Below are 26,857 nucleotides of genomic sequence, written 5' to 3' on the forward strand. Positions count from 1 at the left end.
GAAAATTTTAAGGACATTAAAAATGTTAATGACAAAATGTTAAATAAGGAAAGCAGCATACAAAATCATACATGAGATGATTAAGTAACAAAAAACACAGGGATGAAAAAAAGACTAGAAGGAAAAATAACAAAATATTAATAATGTCCCATTTGTATCGTGCTGGATGGTGACAATGTGAGTCATTTTTGTTTTCTTCTTCTTTTTTTTTTTTTTGGCCTGGCCACAAGGGATCTTAGTTCCCCAACCAGGGATTGAACCCAGGGCCCAGGTACTGAAAACACCAAGTCATACCCACTGGACCACCAGGAAATCCCTTTGTTTTCTTCTTTACATATTTCTATAGTTTCCAGATATGGTACATAATATTTTAAAAATCAGGAAAAAAGGGGACGTCCCTGGTGGTGCAGTGGTTGAGACTCTGCGCTTCCAATGCAGGGGGCCTGGGTTTGATCCCTAGTCAGGGAACTAGATCCCACGTGCTGCAACTAAGAGTTCACATGCCACAAGTGAGGAGCACGCTGGCTGCAACTAAGGAGCTGGCAACCCATAAGTAAGGAGCCGGCCTGCTGCAACTAAGACCCAGCGCAAATAAATAAATAAATCTACATTAAAAAAATAAATAAAATCAGAAAAAAGGTAATTTTTTAAATTTTTTTAAATTTTTAAATGTTTCCAATTCAAGACTTGTCAGGTCTCCCTAAATTAATCCTCAAAGTCAATATTATTTTAAACTAAATAGCAAAAATAAACTGGAGAAGGAACTCAGAAATATAATCTTAATAGTATGTAAGAAATGCCCAAAAAATTCTGAAAACAAGAGTGACAAGGTGGGGGGGAAAAAAAAAGAGTGACAAGGTGTATATAGGAGATGTGGGAGAGCCCTTGCCCTACCAAAACCTAAAACGTACTCAGAACTACAGTAAATAAAAAAATAGGGAACTAAAGCAGAAACAGAGTAATCAACACCTCAATACTCATACATGGAGAGATGCAATAGCATTGGGGTGACCAGCCAAATCATTTAGAAAAAATAAGACAGCAATAACCAAAGCCTAATAACCACAGCCAACCTTTACTGCACACTTACCACGGGTCCAAAACCTTGGGGCCAGATGTCACTGCATTTCAGTTTCTTGGGTTTTCCAAAGACAGTATGATATTGGTGCCTATTTCATGTACTATGTAAGACTGCAGCAAGGTCTAGGAGCATGTTTTTAAAACATGCAGCCTACAGTCTTCCTGTTCTCAGAGGAAGAAGAGATCCCCCTTCCGTACAATACAAACCTGTGCTCTGATCACATCCCCTCCTGTCAACTCAGGGCGTTTGCTCCAAATTCCCCTTCTTGTCAGTATTTTCAACCTCTCCCTTTCTACTAGCTCCTTGCCATTCGCTTACATTTGAGAGGGAAAAAAACACTCCTCAGGAACCACTCCCTTGCTACCTTTTCTCCTTTACACAAAGAAAGCTTATTCAATTAGTAACCTTTTAAAAAGAAAAAACAAAAAGACTACAGTGTCATCCCATTCACTCATAGGGCTGCAGGCTCCCTGTGGCCAAAAGCACTGTGCTGAGACTACTCCAGGTGTGGGCTCTAATGACTTCCTAACTGCCAAAGTCAAAGGCCACCATCAGGGTTCATCTCACTTGAATTATTTTGCAGACTGTGCTCTTCCCTTCTTGAAATGCCCTTGGTTTCTGTGAATCAACTTTCTCCTGATTCTCCTATCCCTCTGGCTCCTCCTTTACCCTACCTATGGCTTTCTTCTCTTCACATTCAACACCTTCAGCCAGCTGCCACCAACACTATACCCAACAACTCCCATTTGCATTTCTAACCAGAGCTCTTCCCAGCGCTCTAGCGGTTAACACTCACCAATGTCTCTAACTGGAAGTGAACCACACACCTGTAACTGCCTAACAAAAGCCATCATTAGCTTTTCCCAAAGCTGCTGTGCATTCTTTACCTTGAGGAATGGCAACACCATCCACAAATTTAGCTAATTCAGAAACCTGGGATTCATCCTAGACCCCTCCCACTCTCCTCCCACATTAAATTGGACACCAAATGCAGTGAATTCTACCCCCTTAATACCCATCAGTCACCTGAAGCTGGATCTCTTTCCTCTAAGCCATTCTCTACACAGCAGATAGAGTAACCTTTCTAAACATCTCAATCTGTACCCACAGCAATGAGCCCCACTCAATGCTCACCACATCCTGCACCCCAGCCACACTTCCCTGCTTGACATTCCGAGAACACAATCATGCCACTTACACCTCCACATGTTTACGCCAACTGCAGCGTTGCTTTTGCTTGGAAGGCCCTCACCCTGCCACCTATTTACTTGGGAAATTATTATTGGCTCTTCAAGATCCAGTTTAACACAACTCTGTGAATCTACTAAAACCTATTGAACTGTACACTTTAAGTAGATGAACTGTATGGTATGTAAATTATATCTCAACAAAACTCATAATTTTCTGTGAGAAAAAAGACTTACCATCCGATTTTTTAAAAATAGGCAAAAGACAAAACAGGTACTTCACAAAATAAAAAATTTCAAATGACCAATAGACATACGAAAAGATCTTCGAAACCATCACTCAGGCAAATGCAAATTAAAACCACAGTAAGGTATCAGTACATATCCAGAAGAGCTAAAATTAAAAAGAATGACATGATCAAGTATTACAAAGATGCGGAACAATCGAAACTTCATACACTGCAGGTGGGAGTGTAAAGCAGTTCAATCAAAACTATTTCATAATATAACTGGGAAAAAAATCTCTGCAATTACTACTAAGACTAAGCATACACCTCTTCTATAACCTAGCAATCCCACTGCTAGAGTATATCCCCAAGAGAAATAAGTGCTAATGTCCACAAAAGGACATGTACAAGAATGCTAACAGGGGGCTTCCCTGGTGGCGCAGTGGTTGAGAGTCCGCCTGCCGATGCAGGGGACACGAGTTCGTGCCCCGGTCCGGGAAGATCTCACATGCCGCAGAGTGGCTGCACCCGTGAGCCATGGCCGCTGAGTCTGCGCGTCTGGAGCCTGTGCTCCACAATGGGAGAGGCCACAGCAGTGAGAGGCCCGCGTACCGCAAAAGCAAAACAAACAAACAAAAACAAAAAAAAGAATGCTAACAGGGACTTCCTTGGTGGTGCAGTGGTTAAGAATCCACCTGCCAAGGCAGGGGACACGGGTTAGAGCCCTGGTCCCAGAAGATCCACACGCCGCGGAGAAACAAAGCCCGTGCGCCACAACTACTGAAGCCCACGCGCCTAGAGCCCGCGAGCCACAACCACTGAAGCCCGCGCACCTAGAGCTCGTGCTTCGCAACAACAAAAGCCACCGCACCACAACGAAGTGTAGCTTCCGCTAGCCGCAACTAGAAAAAGCCCGCGCACAGCAACAAAGACCCAATGCAGCCAAAAATAAAGTAAAATAAATTTTAAAAAAGATTTTTTTTAAAAAAAGGTGTTAAAAAAGTAATTTATAACCAAAAAGTGTAAAGAACCCAAATGTCCATCAATGAATGGGTAACTACAACACAGTAATATCAACACAATGAAATGTTACTTGGCAATATAAAGGAATGAAGTACCAATACATACTACAACATGGATGAACCTTGAAAGCATTATGCTAAGAGAAAGAAACCAGACAGAAGATCATATGCTGTATGATTCCATTTATAGGAAACATCCAGAATAGATAAGTTTATAGAAAGAGAAAATAAATTAATGAATGCTGGGGTCAAGGGAGAATGGGGAATGACAAGCAAGTACAGTGTTTTTTTGGGGGGGGTGATGAAAATATTCTGGAATTAGATAACAGTTGCACAACTTTGTGAATATACTAAAAAAACAGCAAGTTACACACTTTAAAAACTAAATTCGTAAAAAACCAATTTTACCGTATGTGAATTATGTTTCAAGAAAAAAGTTACATGTGAGGAAAAAAAATCAATAAAAACCAAAAAAATTCTTTAAAACATTTTATACATATGCACAGGCCCCAAAGCAAAAATCTATCCCAAGCCATGTGATTTAGCTAATTCTTAAGAATTAGGTCTTCCCTGCTAGTTCTTCCCTGCTGCCTGTTACAAAGCAGCACAATTAATAATTAGCAAACTAAACTCACTGGAACAATCTGACAAGCTAACAATCTCAGTTCAGAAATCATAATCTTATTTCTGACAACTACAAATTCTAGTGTTCTAAAAAGGCTGCCTATAGGAACTGGCGCAATTCACAAAAGCTCACAGAATTGAACTGAATTAAAATGAATGAAGTGCCACTTGCACATACAAGCATATGACAAAAGTAGATCATATTACATCAAGCCAGGCCCATGTAGTCACATAATGCAAGTCTGCCAGTCATTATATTAATATAGTTTAAAATTAGATCTATTACTCTCTTTCCTCCTCTGGAGAATTAATCAAAAAGCAAAAACACTGGGCATCAGGAGACCTGAATTCTGGTCCAAACTAAGCTAGTTGTGTGACCTTACCCTCTATTAGAGCTGTCTGTAAAATGAGGAATACCTCCGAGGCTACGAGTCTCCTGAAGTCCCTCTACCATCACCTCTCCCCCGTGCCACTCTGTGCACCCAGAGTCAAGTCATCATGGTTTCCCCACGTACTATGGAAGGCCAGCTCTCGGTTTCTACTTCTCCCACCCGCTATAATCCATTCTCTACATTGACAGCCAGTACTCTTTTCAAAACAGGAATCAGATCCTGCCACTCCCATCCATATGCCTCCCAGGTGCCTACAAGGCCAGGCCCTACCCGTTCTGACTCCTCCCCCCTCACCATCCTCTTGGGTAGCACTCTAGCCACTCTGACCTTTGGGTTCCTCCAACATTCCTAGCCCATTCCTCTCCAGGGCCTTTGCCACACTCCCATCTCCTCCGCCTTATTCTAACTTCCGTTCAAATGTCACCTCCTCAGAGAACTGAGTGTGGATTCTGGTCCCAGCCTGCTTAGATTCAACTTAATAGCTGGACATGTTACTCACTCATGCTGTACCCCCGTTTCATCTGTAAAGTGGTAACAACAGTGCCTACCTCACAGAATTATCAAAAGGGATAAACGCATGTAAAGCAAGCAGCAAATAGACTGGCACGGTTTTCAAATGTCATCTATCACTATACTTAAGGCACCCCATCTTCATTTTCTCCCTCTCCCTGAGCACTGTCTGGAACTGCCTTCTTTGTCATTCGCTTTAGGGTTCCAAAACCCCCATAGAATGTAAGCTTCGTGAGGCGCTTGCCTTGCCTTGTTCAAAGCTCTACCACCATTTCCCAGGAAAGGCATGCACACACTTGTTGAATATATGAATAAATCAATCACATCAAGGATTCCTTTAAAATAATACTGGCTTGATTCAAAGAATTAAGTGAAAAACTGCCTCAAACAGTTATGTAATGGGGCTGGTCTCCTCCTGGTCCTTGCAGACTGACCAGTTCATTTAGTCACTGGCTGAGGCGTTTCTGTCAAATCTAGTCACATAACTACAACAGACAACGAAAAAAGCTAATAGATTAACCTGTAAGAGTAGAAGTTGAATACCGTGGATATATGCTAATTCTCTGTAAACATACCACATAAATCCAAACTGCAGCACACCAAAAAAGGCTCTGGCCATTAGGAAAGTCATACCCTGAAATATGAAAATATGAAACAGTGACTTTAACTAAAACTGTTTTTCTACATGTACATATATATATAAAAAACATACAGTTATATATATCCACCTACACACACACACACACACACACACACACAGAGCCATCCCCAAAACTAGGGGGATGCTTTTTTCAACTCCTTTTAACTTTTCTTAACAAAATGGGCTATGTGGGAATAAATGTTTTGAACTGAAAGTTGTGACCCAACTCAGGAGCCTAAACATTACAGTTCTCCTTACTTATGGACTAAATTTCCATCATTCACCAAAGGAAATCCCAAATATAAGGTTCTGATTACTAGTATTAATTTTTAAAGCATCTAAAACTAACAAATATCCATTGAGATTTAACATCTTAAGACTCCAACATCTAATTTTTACCCACCAGGTCAAGCCCTTAATAAATATTTTTCCCTCGCTCTAGTAGTTTTTTTTTAATTGTTTTTTTAAGAAAGGCTTTATTATGTCGGTATCTACATTTTATGAAATCCTTAACATAATTTCAAGTTATATTCCGGTTTGAATGAACACAAATCCTGTCATGATACATCACATTAGTAATGACTTAGGCAGTTTTCATAGACGCCACCAACGGTTATGAAATTCGCCAGGCTGAGACCAAAGCGAAGAAGGGAAAAAGCCTAGGAATGCTGCAGGCTAGTCCCCCAAAGAAAACAAACCAACCAAAAATGCTTCGTGATTTTATTTAAAGATGATCACGGACGATCCCCATAATACCAAATATATACCACAGAGTTCTTTCTTTCTCAAATGGAAGAGTGAAGCCACAAATCTAGGAGGAGGAGTAATCTACGCTGGTAGATTCTTCAAAATTAGGAAAGAAAGGGAAAGGAGACGCGGCGGCGCTCTGCGGTCTCGGAGCCGCTCTCCAGGAAAGGCTTCCCGGGCGCCGGCCGCTCCCACTCCGGTCCGCGGCCAGGCTGGAGGTGGCTGGCGGCTGGCATGTTTGAAATATCACCACCCTATTCATCGCCTCCCGGCACAATGAGGCGCTGGGCAGCCGCGCCGAGGACCGCCCGCGCACACGCCCACCCGCCCCGCGCAGCCCGAGACCCGGGCGCAGCCGCGTCGCAGTGAAGTCACGCTCGGCCCGGGCAGAAAGTTTCGGAAAAAAAACCAAGCGCCGAAACGCACAGGTTTCAGAGCTGAACTCGTGCCAGGAACACGCCCGAGGCAAACCACTTGACAACCAGCTCCGGTTTTCAGCAGAAAGGCCGAGAGGCGGGGGCCGGAGAGGAAGAGGAGGCAACACACACACACACACTCTCTCTCTCTCTCTCTCACACACACTCGGCTCCTCTTCCTCTAGGGCCCCGGCGCCCAGGTGGGAGCGATACCGCAGCCTCACGCCCGCACGCGGCGCCGGGGCCCGGGCAGCGGGCGCCAGCTCCTCTCCCAGGAAGGCCCGGGACCCCCGGGCCACCTCGGCGCGCAGGAGAGGGTGCGCACGCCCGGCGCTTCCTTCCCCGTCCGCCCCCAACGACCGCGGAGACTGGGGGCCCCAGGGGCCCGGGGTCAGGGGATGCTCGGCGGGCCGGCCGCGGGCTCGCGCGCGCCCCTCCCCCCGCCCCTCCCCCCGGGCCGCCCGCGGGGCGCGCAGGACGCGAGAGCCGGCGTCCCGAGGGATCAGCTCGCCCGCCAGCCCGCCCCGGGAATCCGGGCAACTTTCCCCTGTGCGGTCTCGGGCTAACCCCGACCGGGCGGAGGCGGGGGTCCGGGGGCTAGCGCGGCGTGGACTCACTTTTTCGGATGTTTCTCTCTTTTCGGCCTCCGCTTTCGGGCCTGAATGGCCAGCACTGAGGAAAGAAGACACACATTAACGGTCGGGCAGGCCGGCGCGGGGCCGCGTGGCGGGGAGAAGGGGACGCCGCGGGCCACTCACCTTTCCGGGAGCTCATCCCGACGCGGGGGAAGTGGGGCGGGGGGCTTCGCGGCGGCGGCGGCGGCGGCGGCGGCGGCGGCAGCGGCAGCAGCTGCACCGGCAGCAGCGTCGCGGGAGCCGAGCCGAGCCGAGCTGCAGCCTCCACTCACTCCACCGGCCGGGAGGAGGCGGGAACCGCGCCTGCGCCGCCGCCGCAGCCGCCGCTCCCGCGGGGGGCCCAGCAAAACCCGCCCCCGGCCGGCCCCGCCCCCCCCCCCCCCCGCCCGCCACCCCGCACCCCCCCCGCCCGGTGGGGTCGAGACCCCCGTGCCGGCCCCGCCCGCGCGCCCGCACCCACCCGCCTAGCCCACCTGTGCGGAAGTGACCCCCCCCACGACCACCACCACTCCCTCCCATGCCTCCTCCACCCCAGCCCGCAGCCCGGGCCTCCGCCTCCTGCGCCCCTGCGGCTGGCCCAGGCCTCCCGTCCCTCCTGGGCACGCGGCCTGCGCGACCCTCCCTCTCCAACCACAGCCTCTCTCCTACCCACCCCGGCGGGTCGCGCCGCCCGCTTCTCCATGCGCCCTTCCTTGGCCGGCACCTCCGCGGGTCTCACACCACCTCTCCTCACGCGGCCTCTTCTCCCCCTTTGCTCCTCTACATCCTTGCATCCCCATGAGCGCCGCTTCCTCCTCTCTGGCGGGTGTGGAAAGGGCACAGGACCAAGAGCTGGGAAACCTGGGTCTTTCACTAGCTGTGTGACCTTGGAAAAGTCATCTTATCTCTCACCTTTATCTACCCCACAGGATTGCTTGAGTGTAATGAAGGAAAAGATGCAAATAGCACAGATAGTAGGATTAAGCTTTTGCACATGAATTAAGGTCCAGTTCAATAAATTCCATGTGTCTAACAATTCAGCACAACAACCCACCAAGGAGTTATTTCTTACAAAGAGGAAACTGAGTCCTGAAGAGGTTAAACAGTTTACCCAGCAATGATTCAAATTTAGGCCTACCTGACTCTAATCAAGTTGATTGGGGGATAAAATAACTGCAGTGATCCGTTGTTTATTTAAATAATTATAATAGTTTTGAAAAATATTCATCCTGACCATTTACCCTCTCAACTATATTCTTAACTGATCAGAGTAGCTAACCTTACTATAAAGATCTTAAACCCACTAGAACAGCGCTGCTTGAACTTGAAGAGCTTTTTACTTTCTCGATTTTTTTATTTTCAAACATATCAAACGTACAGAAAAGTTATGAGAAAAATACAGTGGCCACCCATATTACCCCATATTCACCAATTTTGAATATTTCACCACATTTGCCTTCCCCGTGTGTACGGGTTTTTGGTTTTGTTTTGTTTATGATCAATCATTTGAGTTTTTTGCAGGCTTTTACCCTTTACCCCTAAGTACTTCTATAAGTATCTACTAAGAACAAAGATACTCTCCTATATAATCAGAATTCCATTATCCAAGAAAATTTCATATCATTTTACTATTATCTGTAACATACAGCGGCCATATTCAAATTTTCGAAATGTCCTTTTTAGCTGACTTTTTTCTCAATCCGGAATACAATCAAGGATCATGCATTGCATTTAATTGTCATGTCTTTTTAAGCTCCTTTACTCTAGAATAACCCGTTTTTTTTCTTGTTTTTTTTTCTTTTGTAACATTCATTTTTTTGAAGAATTCAATTCTGTTTGCAGAATGTTCCTCAGTTTGTATTCATCTGTTCCCTATTAGATTCAAGTTAAATAATTTTGTCATGTACACTGTATAGATGAGGTTGTGTTCATCATAGTATGCTGCATCAAGAGGGATACGATGTCAGTTTGTACTATTATTGGTGATGTTATATGTAATCATTTCTCCATGGTAAAGGTACCTTTTTTCCTTTGTATTTAAAAAGTAGTCTGTGTAAAAAATGGGCAAAAGACTTGAACAGACATTTCTCCAAAGAAGATATACAAATGGCCAACAGGTACATGAAAAGATGCCCAGCATCATTAGAGAAATGCAAAGCAAAACCAAAATGAGATATCACTTCACACCTACTAGGATGGCTATAATTTTTTTTTTAATGAAAAATAAGAGTTAGTGAGGATTTAGAGACATTGGAATACTCATACATTAATGCTGGGAATGTAAAATGGTGCAATCACTGTGGAAAACAGTTCCACAATTCCTCCAAAACCTAAACATGGAATTATCAGCAGTTCCACTCCTAGGTGTATATCCAAAAGAATTGAAAACAGGTACTCAAATCCTTGTACCCAAATGTTCATAGCATCACTAATCATACTAGCCAAAAGTTTAGAAACAAATATCCACCAATGTATAAACAAACTGTGGTATAGACATACAAAGAAGTATTTTTCAGCCATAAAAAGGAATGAAGTACTGGTAGGTGCTACAATATGGATGAACCTCAAAAACCTTATGCGAAGTGAAAGAAGCCAGACACAAAAGGTCATCTATTGTTCTATTCCATTTATATGAAACATCCAGAATAAGCCAATCCACAGAAAGCAGATTAGTGGTGGCCCATGGCTGGGGGGAGGGGAGATAAGGAGCAACTGCTTAATGGATAAGGGGTTCTATTTTGTACCAATGAAAATGTTTTGGAGCTCGGTGGAGCTGGTGGTGGCACAACACTGGAGATGTACTAAATGCTACTGAATTCTTCTCTCTAAAATGATTAACATGTTAGATGAATTTCACCTTAATTTTTTAAAAAAGTAACCTGTGGGGTAATACTTGGAGATTGTCTGAGTATCCTCCCCCAAGAATCCTTCACTCCATGGGCTAGCATCCATCCATGATGTTTGCTTGAATCAAGTATTACTATAGTGGTTGGAGAATAATGACAATATAATCCTATCCTTCCATCTCTTCCAACTATGTTAATTAGGTGAGCTTTCATTTCTCCTGCCACCCCTTTGTTTTCTGCTTATTTGGGGCTTGATTTTTGTGGGGTTTTTTGTCTTTAGTATCAATATTGACAGTAAACACTGTCACTTTGAGTTTTGATTCTTGAATTGTCCCATATTTGACCAGGGAAGATGCTTTCAACTTGCAGTGTCTTTGGACATGTCCCAATCCATTTTTGAGCACCTCTTTACTTCCTGGCACAAGATATTCCAGGAAACCTTGTGCTTTCCCTAACTGAGTCTTAGAACAAGCCATTTCTCCCGTTTTTGCTCCTTCTAAAAGTTGATCAGAAGCTTTGAAGCCAAAGAAATCTGAGTTTGAAACCATTTTCCTTTACTATTTTTAACAGCTTAAGATATAACTCACACACCACACAATTCACCCATTTGAAGTACAAAATTCAATGTTTTTTAATATATTCACATGGCTGTGAAACCACCACCACAATCTAATTTCAAAACATTTTTGTCACCCCTAAAAGAATCTCCATACCCATTAGTTGTCACCCACCATTTCCCCCAACCTCCCTTTGCCTAAGCCCTGGCCAACCATCTCCCTTCTGTCTCTATAGACTTGCCTATTCTGGACAGATCATAAAAATGCAATCCTACCATTGTGGCCTTGTGACTGGCTTCTTTCTCAGCTTAATGTTGAAACCAATTTCTGCTGCTTAGTGGCTTTTTTTTTTTTTTTTTGGTCGCGCTTGGTCTTACTTGCGGCAGGCAGGCTCCTTAGTTGCGGCTTGCCAGCTCCTTAGTTGTGGCATGCAAACTCTTAGTTGCGGCATGCATGTGGGATCTAGTTCCCTGACCAGGGATTGAACCCTGGCCCCCTGCATTGAGAGCGTGTAGTCTTAACCACTGTGGCACCGGGGAAGTCCCTCTGCTGCTTAATTTTTGCATAACCTTGAGTATGTTACTTAATTACAACATCTGGAAAACAGTAATAATATCAATACCAATCATCCCAGATCAATATGATAATCTACGAAGATAATATTCAATAAATAGTAATTATCATGAACATTAGTTGGGAGACACATACCCAATCTGCTGGATCTTTTGCATTCATTTATTCTCAACAAATACTTATCAAACACCTGTTGTATAGCAGGCATTAGTCTAGGTATTGAGTCTACAGCATGGAAAACACACAAAAATCCTGCCCTCATGACGCTTACATTCTACTGCCAGAAGACAGAAAATAAACAAAATAAATATGCAAAAATATATACTCTGTTTACTAGATGGTGATAGCGTCTAGGAAAAGAAAAACAAAACAAAACAAAACAGCAATCTGTTGCGAAGGTGTTTAGGAAAGGCCTCACTGAGGTGGTAACACTTATTTAAAGACCTTAAGGTGATCTTTTTTTTTTTTTTTTTGGCCATGACGTGTGGCATGAGGGATCTTAGTTCCCTGACCAGGGATCCAACCCAGGCCCAAGGCAGTGAGAGCAAGGAGTCCTGACCACTGGACCACCAGCGAATTCCCCACCTTAAGGTGATCTTGCCAGGCTTTTTACTTCTATAAATTAGGAGAGAACTATATTTGCCACCTAGAATATTTGTGAATTTATTGAATTAAAATACACCAACCTAATTATTAATGAACAACTTTACACATACTATATTACATGCTTAAAGAATGATAAATTGTAAACCCAGTCCCTGCTGATCTGGAAATTAAAAATTTCTTTGAGATGCCTCAAAACGTAAAATGACATTTTGAAGGAAATACAAAAAAGAAGAAACACAATAACAGGAGTTTAATTTTTTCTACCATCATTTATTTATACATATATTAATTATGTGAATATTATAATTAAGAAGGGAAAGTATTAAAACTAGATGTAGGTTTCTGTAGCAGTCCAAAATAAATGAAAAGGGCAGTACGTATGCATTTTTCCCCAACCTCGCACAATGGAATTCAAGATGAACACATCATATTAATTTTTATCAAATATAAAATAAAATTAAAGAATGCTATAAATCCAACTGCACTCCAATATTTCCAAGTAGAGTTACTAAATCATGTTGTATCTTAGAAGGTATATTTATTATGTCATAGAATTGGAATCGGACTTGAGAGGTCATATAATGCATCTTGGGACCTTTAGCCTCCTTCTAATGGTCCCCCAACACTTTTAACTTTTTAGAAAAATTTCTTTATATCTTATGTACACCTTCTATTATGAAAATTAAGCCTGTTGCTTGTAATTTCATTATAGTGTGTTTCTCAGTGGCACTAGCACCATTATAACAGTGTAACACAGAAGTCAGTGCACAGAATAGTAGAGCCAAACGGTCAGAGTTCAAATCCTAGTTCTGTCATTAGCTGGCTAACCTTGGACAAGTTTCTCAGTTTCTTTGTGCCTCGGTTTCCTGATCTGCAAAATGCAGAGTAATATTACCTACCTTATACGTTTGTTGTGAGGATTAAATGAGTTATTTCACATAGAACGCTTAGAGAAGGATCTAAGTGTTCCCCCCAAAATTAGGTATTCATATTTATATGCATATTAAGACAGGTATTACTTATCTATTGGTGCACACCAAACCTCTCCCAAATTTAGCAACTTAAAACGACAAGAATTTATTATCTCACAATTTCTGTGGTCCAGGAACTTGGGAGCAGTCTAGCTGGAAAATGATGCTATCTGGGGCTGCAGTCATCTGAAGGCTTGCAGAAGGCTGAGAGATCTGTCACCAAGATGGTTCACTCACATGGCTGTCAGCAGGGGTCCTCAGGTCCTTGCTGGCTGTTTCAGAGAGGTCTTACTCGCCCTCCTGGATCTTTCCATAGGGCTACTGGAGTGTCTGGCTCCCCCAGAGTAAGTGGCCCCAGAGAGAGCAAGGAAGAAACTGCAATGCCTTCTATGACCTACTCTCAGAAGTCACAATCCACCATTTCCACCACATTCTATCCATTAGAAACAAGTAGAGCACACGCTCCAAGGAGGGGAATGAAGCCACTTCTTATAGGGAGAATTATCAGCGAGTGTGTGGACACATTTTTAAACCACCACAAGGGCTCATTCCTTCTTTCCTTTGGTGCCTCTGATTTGCAAGTGAGAAACCTTCGAGACCTCTCATTCATACTGTCTAAATACTAGACATGAAAGGGAATTTTCAGTCTAACATTCAGACTGAAGAAAAAGGAATGCAGATTAGAAAGATTACCTAGAGAAAATCATCAATAGTAATAAATTTATTATAAATAAAATGCCTTCTCTATGTGACTCTTACATAAACCAGCTAAAAAATGACTCCTGGGACTTCCCTGGTGGCGCAGTGGTTAAGAATCCACCTGCCAATGCAGGGGACATGGGTTTGAGCCCTGGTCTGGGAAGATCCCACGTGCCGCGGAGAAACTAAGCCCATGCACCACAGCTACTGAGCCTGTGCTCTAGAGCCCACGAGCCACAACTACTGAGCCCACATGCCTAGAGCCCGTGCTCCGCAACAAGAAGCCACCACAATGAGAAGCCTGTGCACCCCAACAAAGAGTAGCCCCCGCTCGCCGCAACTAGAGAAAGCCCGCCGCCCACAGCAACGAAGAACCAACGCAGCCAAAAATAAATAAATAAAATTTTTTAAAAAAATGACTCCTGAAGATGTGCCCAGGGCTGGATTAGGATGGATTTAGAATACTGACTAATATGTCCACACATATCTAAATAGATGAAATGGTCTGGCCATAATGACTATGTTGAAATTCCCCACGCTGGGCTCCATTTCTTTCAAGTTTTTAGACATGGATAAAGCCATGACAGAATACTCATTTCTCAAATATTTGAACTCTCTGAGTATAAGAATTTGCTTTTCCATTTTACTGTAACTGGTTTAAAAATCCAATATAAAATCTAATATAAAAAAACATCTAATAGAAACTGAAGATGACCTTGCTCACAGTTAAACACATATTCTGTTCAAGCATAATTCATAATCAGTTCTTCAACATGTGTATTTGTCACCTTCAGGTAGGTTTAGGCATTGTATCTGGAAATAAGATATACTTTTACCATTAAAAAGCAGCTTTAAAAAAAAAAGCAGCTTTATAATCCTCATTATTATAGTGTTTAATTGAACTTGCTTTTTAAACTTTTTTATTGTTACCTAATATACATACAGAAACATGCATAAATCACAAGGGTACAATAGAGCAAAGACACCTATGTTTAAAAATATTGAAGGTTACCAGTACCTTGAAAGCCCCCTTTGTCTCTCCTTAGTAACTGCTCCCACCAAGGTTACCTCTATTCTAACTTCTAACACTGCTGATTAACGCTAACTGGTTTTTAGTTTTATGGGAAATGGAATCATACACCAGGTACTCTTTTGCATCTGGTCTCTTTTGCTCAATATTATATTGTGAGACTGAGCCATGTGTTGTGTTTAATACTCTTTTCACTGTTGTATAGTATTCCATTTTATGCATACACAGCTTTTTTAATTCACTGGTGCTATTTATTAAACTACTGTCTCAACCCCAAACTCACCCTTCTACTCTCAGCTTTGTAATGAGGGAGCTGTGACTCAGCTAACATTTCTCCGTTGCCAGCGGATGCCCATTAATTCTGCCAGATGGGGGAGCTAGAGGGAAACTGGAAGGCTGGAAAAGAGAGAAGGGACTTGCTCCCTCCTGTTTGCTGGCTGTTCCTGTCACTATCATCTTGGCACAGGCCCTTTACAGAAGCAGTTGGCTGCAGTCTCAAGTTTCAGTGGTGCTCCTCAAACCGGCTTCATTGTCTCTCCTTAGAAGGACAATCAAGGCCAGGCCATACACCCTCCTGACATTTGGGTCCCAGCTCCCTCCTCTAAGCTTCTGAGGTCTACTAACCTACCTCTGCACTTTGTTCCCCAGCCCTAGGAGTGGACGCTGATTCCTGCATTATCACTGTATTATTTGTGTCCCCTTTACTCTTTTTCAGTTCTCCAGTACCTCTTCAACCAATCAATACCTTATATTTTTTGTGTTTATTAAAACAATCTAACTGCCATACAAAAGTAAATAGTCCCTGCTTTCTCTCTAATGGCTACAATAGATGATTGGGTTGTCTCCAGTTTGGACTACTATGAATAGTGCTGCTATGCATATTCTCCTACCTGTCTTTTGGTGAAATGTGTATATACCTGAAATGGAATTGCTAGGTCATAGGGGAGGTGTGTGCTCACTTTCAGCAGGCACTGCCTGAAAGTTTTCCAAAGTGGTTGTACCAATAATTGCATTGATTCTAAGACACTCCCAGGAGCTCATACCTGATCCTCAGAACTTTTAAAAGTTAGAGAGCTGGGCTTCCCTGGTGGCGCAGTGGTTGAGAGTCCGCCTGCCGATGTAGGGGACGGGGGTTCGTGCCCCAGACCGGGAGGATCCCACGTGCCGCGGAGCGGCTGGGCCCGTGAGCCATGGCCGCTGAGCCTGCGCATCCAGAGCCTGTGCTCCACAACGGGAGAGGCCACAACAGTGAGAGGCCTGCATACCACAAAAAAAAAAAAAAAAAAGTTAGAGAGCCAATAAACTCCACACTATTGTAATTTAATCTCAGCTTCAGAATTTTTATGTTGCAGTGCTAAAGAAAACCAGACTCTGTTGCTTGAGGACAGACTTGGTGTCCTTAATTCCTCTATCAGTGCCTGGTACATAGTAGGTGATGTTGAATAGATAATAAGGGGAAGTTTAAATCTGTTCTTCTGTACAGTTGAACTAATGTGAAACAGCAATGTAAATTGAGGTCAGTCCCATCTAGGGGATACTGTCACCCCAGCACATATTCCACTGGGCAGCTGTGTCCCATCTAGGGGATACTCAGTCACCCCTTCACATATTCCTCTGGGCAGCTGGAGATAAACAGGCCTCTGTTTCCCCAGGTTGCTTCTATTGCCCTGCAAGACCCATTTCTCTCCTCACCATAGGTTTAAATGACTTGATTCAGGAACAGACGCAACACAACACTGGCTGCTTATGGACTAGGGCAGCCTCATATCTGGCACATCAACCTCATCATTCCAACCCTCTCTCAAGAATCTTTGGTGGAGATCCCAAACTGAATTAAATCCCTTTGAGATTTATTCTTAGAGTGACTCAAACTTCAGGGTGCTCCTGTCCAACCTCTGGGATGTCTTAAGAATCACCTACACAAAACGCAAGGCAAACAACACGCTTCTTCACACCCTACCTGAACCTTTCACAAGCCGAACTCTCAAGAACGAATGGGTTACTAGCACCTGCTGGGAACTCAGGGTTCCTGACGTGAGCACACCATGGAGAAAAAGCAGCAGCGTGCTAGATGTTAATATAGGAAGCTGACTGCCATGGAGTGCTCTGAAATCCACTCAACAAAAATTGGGGTGGGGGAAGGAGGAGAAGGAGTGAAGGCAACACATACACTTGTTAATAAAATATATTCATGCTTTCTACAACAACACAGTTTCCAATTGCGTAAGTCTGCTTTTCTTTTTTTTCTTTTTTTGTGGTACGCGGGCCTCTCACTGTTGCGGCCTCTCCCTTAGCGGAGCACAGGCTCCGGACGCGCAGGCTCAGCAGCCGGGGCTCACGGGCCCAGCCGCTCCGCGGCACGTGGGATCTTCCCAGACCGGGGCACGAACCCGTGTCCCCTGCATCGGCAGGCAGACTCTCAACCACTGCGCCACCAGGGAAGCCCAGTCTGCTTTTATACGATACAGATTGTTAACGTGACATCATTCTGATTTTACAAGTAATATAACCTGACTGACAAAATGGTGAGGAAGCAGATATACCTAATTATGAATTATAGACAATTATATTTTTTAATCTCTGGGTATGTAAGGCATGTTTTTCTGACTCATCACAGGCAGTGACATAACAAGTTGATGTCTCTTCTCATGCACTGTTTGTTACCAAAGAGGAAGCCAGCATGTTCTGATGTCATCATACAAGGTGATATAAGTACCTCCTGTCTCTGATTCCTCAGACATTTCTTTAGTTCTCATCCTTTCCCTCTCCAATCCCCCTCCTAACACTACATTCATCATCACCTAACATCTAAAGAATCTGGTCATCACAAGCTGGGTGTTGCCTCAGTTGCCTATGCTGTAAAACAACCCAAAATTAGTAGCTTAAAACAATGGTTTATTATTTCTCACACTTCTGTGGGTTCTTCTGATCTCACCTGGGTCATTCATGCTGCTGCATTCATCCGCTGGGTCAGCTAGAGCTGGAGGCCCAAGGTGACCATATCTGTATATCTGGGGCCTTGAAGGGACTAGAGGGCTAGGACTTCTCTCTCCCCATGTTATCTTTCATCATTAACTAATTTATCCAAGCTTCTTTACACAGCAAGTCCCAGGAGAGTGAAGGCACAAGCTGTGTAGACTCCAGAACTCACACAATGTCATTTCAACAATATTCTATTGCTTTAGGCAAATCCTAAGGCCAGATTCATTGTGAAAGGCAACCACACAAGGGCATGAATTCAGGGAGACAGTATTCATCAGGGTCATTTTACAACAATCTACCATATGTGTATAGCTATATAATCCCGTCAGACTTCATTTTAGGCATGCTTCCCAATGCACCTAAGCCTCTGCAAGGTCAGTCAGTCAACAATTTTTTTTTGAGCAACCACAAGGAACAAAGTAATAGGCTAGGAATAGATATTTATCATACAATTTCTGGCTAAAAAAGTGCTTTCAAGACCATTAAAAAATTTTTTCTCGGGGCTTCTCTGGTGGCACAGTGGTTGCGAGTCTGCCTGCTGATGCAGGGGACACGGGTTCATGCCCTGGTCCGGGAAGATCCCACATACCACGGAGCGGCTGGGCCCATGAGCCATGGCCGCTGAGCCTGCAAGTCCGAAGCCTGTGCTCCTCAATGGGAGAGGCCACGACAGTGAGAGGCCCGCGTACTGCAAAAAAAAAAAAAAATTTTTCTCAATCCCACCCTGTGAAATAGGTAAGGGTGTATGTGCTGGTGATATAGTAAATATATTTGGTCTTTGATCCCCATCCCTGGCACAGAACTTCTAAAACCTTTGGGATTTCCTGAGTAATAGGAACGTCTTTTGTTGTTCATAATAAGCGCCCCCCACCCCTTGGGCTTCCCTGGTGGCGCAGTGGTTGAGAGTCCGCCTGCCGATGCAGGGGACACGGGTTAGTGCCCCGGTCTGGGAAGATCCCACATGCCGCGGAGCGGCTGGGCCCGTGAGCCATGGCTGCTGAGCCTGCGCATCCGGAGCCTGTGCTCCACAACGGGAGAGGCCACAATAGTGAGAGGCCCGCGTACCGCAAAAAAAATAATAATAATAATCGCCCCCCTTTTAAATTTTATGTATGTATGTATGTATGTGTGCGTGCATTGAGTCTTCGTTGCTGCGCGCAGGCTTTCTCTAGTTGCGGCGACCGGGGGCTACTACTCTTCTTTGCTGTGCGTGGGCTTCTCATTGCAGTGGCTTCTCTTGTTGCGGAGCACGGGCTCTAGGTGGGTGGGCTTCAGTAGTTGTGGCTCGCGGGCTCTAGAGTGCAGGCTCAGTAGTTGTGGCGCACGGGCTTAGTTGCCCTGCGACATGTGGGATCTTCCCGGACCGGGGCTCCAACCCGTGTCCTGCATTGGCAGGCGGATTCTTAACCACTGCGCCACAAGGGAAGTCCCAGTAAGCCCCTTTAGATGACACCTGGCCAACTTAGGTAGGGCCCCTAAGGCCCGTCAAGATGAGGCTGGTCACCAGAACGACCAAATGATGAGAAAGTTGGAACTTTCAACCCCACGCCTGACCTTCCGGGAGGGGAGGAGAGCTGGAAACTGAACTGTTCTATAAAAATTCTCAAAGGAGATTTGAGCTTCCAGGCAATGAAGCCTCAAGGTGCTGGGAGGTGAGGAGCCCAGAGAGGGCATGGAAACTGCACCCCACCACCCCACCACCCAGTACCATGTCCTACACATGTCTTCTATTTGGCTGTTCTTGAGTTGTATCCTTTATAATAAATCAGTAAAATGCCTTCCTGAGTTCTGTGAGTTGTTCTTAGGAGGGGTTGTGGGAAGCCCTCGTTTAGAGCCAATCAGTCAGAAGCATGGGTGGCCTCTCCAGGACATGCAACTGGTGTCTGAAGCTGGGAGAGGGGCAGTCTTGTGGGACTGAGCCCTAAACTTTGGGGTGTGCACTAACTCTGGATAACTGGTATCAAAACTGAATTGAACTGTTGAATATTCAGTTGGTGTCCTAAGAATCAGAGAATTGGTTGTTGGCTTTGGAAAACACTCCAGAGTCCCCACTGTGCAGTAGATAGGAGAGCTAGGACACACACTCATTTGTACCAACATACACTTCTTTCTCCACATTGGTTGCTCCTCTCAAAAAAAAATTGTTTTTCATGAATCATAAGACATTGCGCCTGCCCTCTTTGTATGTGTGAAAGAACTAGAGAACATTAAACCTAAAGCCAAAGAGAGAAATTGGAGAGTAAGAGTTCCTGTGATAGCTACATCAGTAGGCAGACTCTCCAGCTGCAGCAAAACTTTCTGGAGGGAATCAAAGCTCTTATAACCCAATTCAAAGTTCCAAGGAGAAAATTGAGTTGACAGTCACATATTTATGTATATGCACATACAGCACCACTAGAAATGAGGCATCTAAGCTGTCTGAAAACAAATAAACTGAGTATCACAACACCAAACTTATCTGCCAATAGTTCCTGGCAAGCATTAAAATCAATTTAGAGGAGATAGTGATGCTGGAAGTGTCCAGGAAATGAGTTATGCTGAGATATTTAAAACAAACAAAACAATGCTTACTATGAATATTATCAGCGGGATAAGGTCTGCAAATAGACCAACGTCTTCTAAAAGTACAAAAAATTCTATAATGGCAAGCTGTGATTACAGAGTATCATCCTGCACGTTAACGTCTAAGGCAGTTTGGGAGCCCCTCTTCCCTGTCCCTTGCAGCACCTTGGACAGGGGATAAGGTGGTTTTTGTTAGCCTCAGCAGTTTTCAGGGGCTCTTGTTTAGGATTCCATCTTAGAGCCTCCAAGGTCTACGCACACACTCCTCCACTTCTTCTTGGAGTGCAAATGTCTTCTAAACAGTTTTCCCCATGGATTGTTCTGTTTGACTATATAAAATTGTGGTTTTAAAAAATGTAAATGTGGTACTTCCCTGGTGGTGCAGTGGTTAAGAATCCGCCTGCCAATGCAGGGGCACGGGTTCGAGCCCTGGTCCTGAAAGATCCCACATGCCGCGGAGCAACTAAGCCCGTGCGCCACAACTACTGAGCCTGCACTCTAGAGCCCGTGAGCCACAGCTACTGAAGCCCACGTGCCTAAAGCCCGCGCTCGGCAACAAGAGAAGCCACCGCAATGAGAAGCCCGTGACCACAACAAAGAGTAGCCCCCGTTCGCCTCAACTAGAGAAAGCCCGCGCACAGCAACGAAGACCCAACGTAGCCAAAAATAAAATAAATAAAATTATTAAATAAAAATAAAACTTTATAAAGACTTTAGCACATATTTAGTGCTCAACAAATATTTACTAAGTGATTTAAATAACAATAATGTTTTGATACCTTGCAAATTTAGTGATTTTTTAAAAATAGGTCTAGTTAAACTTACACTTAGAACTTTACTGGAATTGAATTATTGTGGAAGAGTAGCCCCTGCTCTCTACAACTAGAGAGCCCACGCACAGCAACAAAGACCCAATGCAGCCAAAAATAAATAAATAAATTAGAAAAAAAAAGTTCTCTTTCATGCTGGAGAGGATGTGGAGAAAAGGGAACCCTCCTATACTGTCGGTGAGAATGTAAATTGGTACAGTCACCATGGAGAACAGTATGGAGGTTCCTCAAAAAATTAAAAATAGAACTACCATATGATCCAGCAATCCTACTCCTGGGTATATACCTGGAAAAAACAAAAACTAATTTAAGAAGATACACGCACCCCAATGTTCACAGTAGCACTATTTACAATAGCTAAGACATGGAAACAACCTAAATGTCCATCGACAGATGAATGGATAAAGAAAATGTGGTATATACATACAATGGAATATTACTCAGGCATAAAAAGAATGAAATATTGCTATTTGCAGCAACATGGATGGGCCTAGAAAATGTTATACTTAATGAAGTAAATCAGACAGAGAAAGACAAACACAATATGCTATCACTTATATGCAGAATCTAAAAAATAATACAAATGAATGTATATACAAAACAGAAACAGACTCATGAACACAGAAAACAAACTTAAGGTAACCAAAGGGGAGAAGGAGGGAGGAGGGAACAAATTAGGAGTATGGGATTTAACAGATACGAACTACTATACATAAAATAGATAAGGAACAAGGATTTACTATATGGCACAGGGAATCGTATTCAATACCTTATAAAAACCTATAATGTAATATAATCTAAAAAAAACTGAATCACTTTGCTTTATACCTGAAACTAACACAATATTACAAATCAATTATACTTCAATTAAAAAGTTCTTTTATGCTGAATATGTGTTAATTTAATATTTCTCATCAATAGATTTGAGTAGAAGCACTTTGCAACTGATAAGAATCTTTACCTATTACGTTTTTTGCTTACGGTATTTCAAAATGGCTTAAATGGTATAAATCACTTCATTGTTTATATCATATCTGGCATTTTCTGAATGAAATAAAGTGTTTAAACAAGTTTCATTACTATTACAGCCCAAAACACAAAGACTTGTTCTTTTTTCCTACTTTTATATATGTAATCTGAAGACATTAAATTAATTGTTCAAAAGAGGTTTTTAAGAACAAAGTGCCAAACCTCTGATGATTTTTGCGTGTGTGTGAGTTAAGCCTAAACTTGTTACCAGAAAGGGCAAGTAAATTCAGACAAGTTCCTGTAAATAGTTGTGGCTGTATTCATTTTTAAGTCTGTGCTACATTAAATACTTATTTAATAAGTTCATAACCTAAGTATATTTATAATAAAATGGTAGTGGGAATTAAAACTAGGAAGAAAGTGTCATTTAAATAATCATACTGAATTCAACACTGTTTCTGAATCCTGGCCAGTAGAAAGCAACCTGATTTCCCATCCCAGCTCTGCCACTCCCTAGCCATGACTGTGAACAAGTAATTCAATCTTTCTAGGTCTTAGAGTCTCCTCTGTAACATGAGATTGACAATACTTGCCTCATGGGGTTTTTGTGGTTTTGTAAAGAATGGAGTCAACATGCGACAGGCACCTAGCGCAGTGCCTAACACATAGCAAGTGTCCATGATAGAACGTTACTAATAACAATATTAATTTAACTAGAAGTAACGTTCCAAGACAAGATGTGAAATTCTTAAAGTGCCACACGACTTGAGAACAATGACTGATTTGGCTAGTGACGATATTTCTCCTAACACTGCAACAAGGACATTACATACAACACTTGCCAGGCCTTTCCCTCAAAAGGTTAAGCACATTTACAGTTTTGGGATCTCTTATAATTAACTTTCTTGAGTTTTTCATCCATTTATATGGACTCCTGATCATAATACTATCCCTAGTAGTAATATGCTCCATAAATGTACCTGCTTTGTAAAGTAGCACTGTTTTTTTATCCCTAAACAAATCCTTTCAAGTTTTGAAATTTTTCTTTCTTATTCTGCCACTGAAATAATTATAAAATGATGTACTGAAGCAAAAAGAAAAGCAAGCTCAAAAGAAGAAATAAAGTAAGCTCAGATTAATAATATACGAACTGTCTTCCATTAAAATTATTATTATACATAAGAATAACAAAATGACCTCTTGAATTTTTACTTGAATAGTGGTCTTTGGTTTGAAATAGAAGTGTTTGTAATTCTTAGAGGAATATACATTTTATAGTATACAATGCATATATATACATATATATATAATATATACATATATACATATACATTATACATATATACATATACATTATACATATATAATAATACACATAATATGTAATTCTTAGAGGCAGAAAACATTTTAACCAGAATGAGGTGGTAGTCTTTATTACTTAAACTTACGACAAAAACAAACTGTAAATGGAGAATATTTGAATGAATGATGTTAAAAGATAAACTGTGGTATACTAACACTTGGAAGAGTTCATCTGAGCAAACATGAGTTTGACTTAGTACCAGAACAAGAATGGTTAGGAGCTCTCTGTTGACAGTAGCTAGGGGAAAGACTTTGACAGAGCAGGCCTGGAAGCAAAGCAAGGAACTTACCTGAATGGCTAAGCAGCTGCCTTATTTAGGAAAGCCTAGTTGGCTTTGTAATTGCTTGTTCTTAGGTTTTGATTTCTTATGCTTGAGACATTTAAGGAATTTACTCTGGCTTAGGTTTGCTTAAGAAGGCCACCAAGACACTAGACCCACCTCAGTCTAATGGCGGACTTGTTTGATTACATAAAATATCTAAAAATCAGCTGTTCTTCTTTAACCAAAGGAACATTTATAATGAGAAGTAATTTGGATGGAACAAAATTACATTTTCTTCTGACACCTGAAATTGAAGTTCCTCATAATCCTTGAGAATGAATAAAACAGTGAAAATGGACTTAGTAGGCCTTTATTAGCTGGTAGCTTGGCGTAAAGTTTGTGAACATTTTAAAAGTATAATGACTATAAAAAATGGCAGCTTCAAAAGTATTATATCATCAAAGGTGGGTTACCCCTTAATTTGGGGCAAGCTATGATAGGACCATATTCTACACTGAGTTCTGAATTGAGAAGCTGCTTAAAGACCAGTATTATTCAGATGAGGAATTACTTAAACAAAATAGCATGAGAGTTTTTTGAAAATATGGTGGTTAGGGCAGAAGGAATACAAATTAGTTCATTATAGTTTTAGTTCTAATTGTTAAAAAATATTGTCCAAAACACAGAAATAAGGCAGAGAGAGAGCAGCATGTCTTGCCAATGTCACATCCAAGCATTGTTTAACAGGCCCATCAAAGCATTATTTAATTATCTACAATCTAAGGGTCAGCTAACATTTTCTGTAAAGACACAGATAGTAAGTTTTCAGGTTTTGTTTTTTTCCGTTTTTTTTTTTTTAAATCAAAGACTGGTTTTATTTCAGTAATGGAGAGAATTTTAGAGGTTCTCTACAGATGGAGAGAACTTTTTTAAAAATTTTATTTATTTATTTATTTTTGGCTGCGTTGGTCTTTGTTGCTGCACACGGGCTTGCTTTCTCTAGTTGCAGCGAGCAGGGGCTACTCTTCTTTGTGGTGCGAGGGCTTCTCATTGCGGTGGCTTCTCTTGTCACGGAGCATTGGCTCTAGGTGCATAGGCTGAGTAGTTGTGGCTCACAGGCTCTAGAGCACAGGCTCAGTAGTTGTGGTGCACAGGCTTACTTGCTCCTTGACATGTGGGATCTTCCCAGACCAGGGCTTGAACACGTGTTCCCTGCATTGGCAGGCGGATTCTTAACCACTGCGCCACCAGGGAAGTCCTTCTGTTTCTGTTTTTTTTACAATCCTTTAAAAATGTAAGAGTCATTCTTAATTCATGGATTACACCAAAACAGACCAGCAGCTAAATGTGGCCTGCTGACCCTATTCTAGAAGAAGTCCCTTTGTCTGTCTCACTATTCACTATTGATTAAAGGCCTAGGTTTTATGAATTCACATGTTAACTTGCAGATTTTTGTCCAGTAAAGGCAAAATTAATTTGGTAAAAACACCAAAGTTATTGTTTTATTGTCATATGATATTAACTAGTTTTGTATCTAACAGAACAATCTTTTTTTCATTAAACTTTTAATTTTGAGATTATTTTAGATTAACATTCAGTTGAAAGAATACAGAGAGATGCTGTGTACCCTTTACCCAATCTCCCCATTGGTTACATCTTGCAAAACTATTAATACAGTATCACAGCCAGGATATTGACATGGATGGAGTCAAGATGCAGAGCATTTCCATCATTACCGGTTTCCTCATGTAGCCATTTTATAACAGTCACACCACTTTTCTCAAGCCCCCCGCCACACCTCCTTCTCAACCCCTGGCAACTGTTAATCTATTCTCCATTTCCATAAATTTGTCATCTCAAGAATATTGTATAAAGGCATCATATAGTATGTAACCTTTTGGGATTGGCTTTTTTCACACAGCACAATTCTCTGGAGATTCATCCAGGTGAAAGATGAACAATCTTACTTAAAATTTCCTTTCTGAAAGGGCTATCAATACGCCACTCCTCAAACACTCTTTGAATCAGCCTTATCATTCTGTTTGTTCCTTCACTGAGTTAAAAAAAATATTTTCCAAGTGTTCATTCTGTTTGTATGAGTCATACTTCAAACTTTTTGAAAATGATACTTTGATATAATTGATTAGCTTGTTTGTCCCCAAGAGATAGTTTCCAGTTGGCTCAGTTTTTTATTTAGAAAACTTGTATGTAGTCAGAAAAGATCAGACCACGTGTATTCTCCTCCAGTCACAATAAAAATGTAATTTGCTTTGTTTGAGTTTCAAAGAATGATAAGAATGATAAGATGTTCTCTCTCCAGTGATAGGTTATTTCTGTGAGATTTTTGGGTGAGTTAAGAAGAAATAAGTTTTAAAATAGCACTTTTATCCTATGCCACTGGATCTTTCTTTCATCTCTTAAGCAACGCTTCCAACAGTAGATCAGCATAGAGATTTATGAGTAATTGGTCAGAAAACCCCATGGGCCCTTCAGACTTCAATTTTCTGCTTCTAGTGAGAAGTATATAGTTTTATGATAGAGATTATCACTTAATAGAAAAGGTATGTTTTCTCAGATGGGAAGATCAGATGCCACTTAGACCACTCCACTGTTTTGGAGCATGACTAAAGTAAACTTTTCTTTTAAAAAAACAAACAACAACTTAACAGGGAAAATCTCAAACATACACATATGTAGAAAGAATAGTTTAACAAACCCCCACATAACCATCATTTAAATTCAGTATTAGTAATATTTGGATAATCTTGCTTCATACATACCCATCATTTCCCCCAATTCAGCAGATCGCAGACACCATATAATTTCATCCATAAATACTTCAATATATATCTGTGAGAGATAAGGCAGTTTTTAATATAACAACTCCATTATCACACCAAAAAATATTAATAATTCCTTAACATAATCTAATACCCAGTCAGTATTCAGATGTTTCCCATTGTCTCAAGCATCTTTTTACAAATGGTTTGAAACAGGATCTGAACAAGACCTGTGTATATATCTGGTTGATTCATTTTTTAAAACATTATTTATTTATTACAGCTTTACTATGGTAAAATTGACTTACAATAAACTGTACATGTTAAAGTGTACAATTTGATAACTTTTGACATATTAACCACCTGA

The 26,857-nt window shown here is 42.0% G+C and overlaps 1 protein-coding gene across 11 annotated transcripts in view; it reads right to left on the reverse strand.

Moving 5' to 3' along the window:
- SRPK2 (SRSF protein kinase 2) overlaps positions 1–26,512 on the reverse strand; it is a 243,231-nt gene extending 216,719 nt beyond the window's left edge. For 7 of the 11 annotated variants that reach the window (XR_003436545.1, XM_027123848.1, XM_027123852.1 and 4 more), the window contains exons 1-2: positions 8,134–8,275; positions 7,464–7,518 (exon numbers count right to left, since the gene is read on the reverse strand). Coding sequence is in view for 9 of the 11 variants with exons in the window: in XM_027123848.1 (XP_026979649.1) it covers positions 7,464–7,518; positions 8,134–8,260 (182 nt within the window). In the remaining 2 variants the exon portion in view is untranslated. Of the gene's footprint in view, positions 1–7,463; positions 7,519–7,604; positions 7,744–8,133; positions 8,276–26,490 lie in introns of those variants that run through there. The other 4 variants (XM_027123850.1, XM_027123859.1, XM_027123856.1 and 1 more) reach the window with 4 other exon arrangements.
- Between the last annotated feature and the right edge of the window lie 345 nt (positions 26,513–26,857).

The sequence above is a fragment of the Aethalodelphis obliquidens genome, unplaced genomic scaffold (genome assembly GCF_003676395.1).
Source record: "Aethalodelphis obliquidens isolate GAN/ISIS:26980383/991018 unplaced genomic scaffold, ASM367639v1 scaffold27, whole genome shotgun sequence".
Taxonomy (NCBI): Eukaryota; Metazoa; Chordata; class Mammalia; order Artiodactyla; family Delphinidae; genus Aethalodelphis; species Aethalodelphis obliquidens.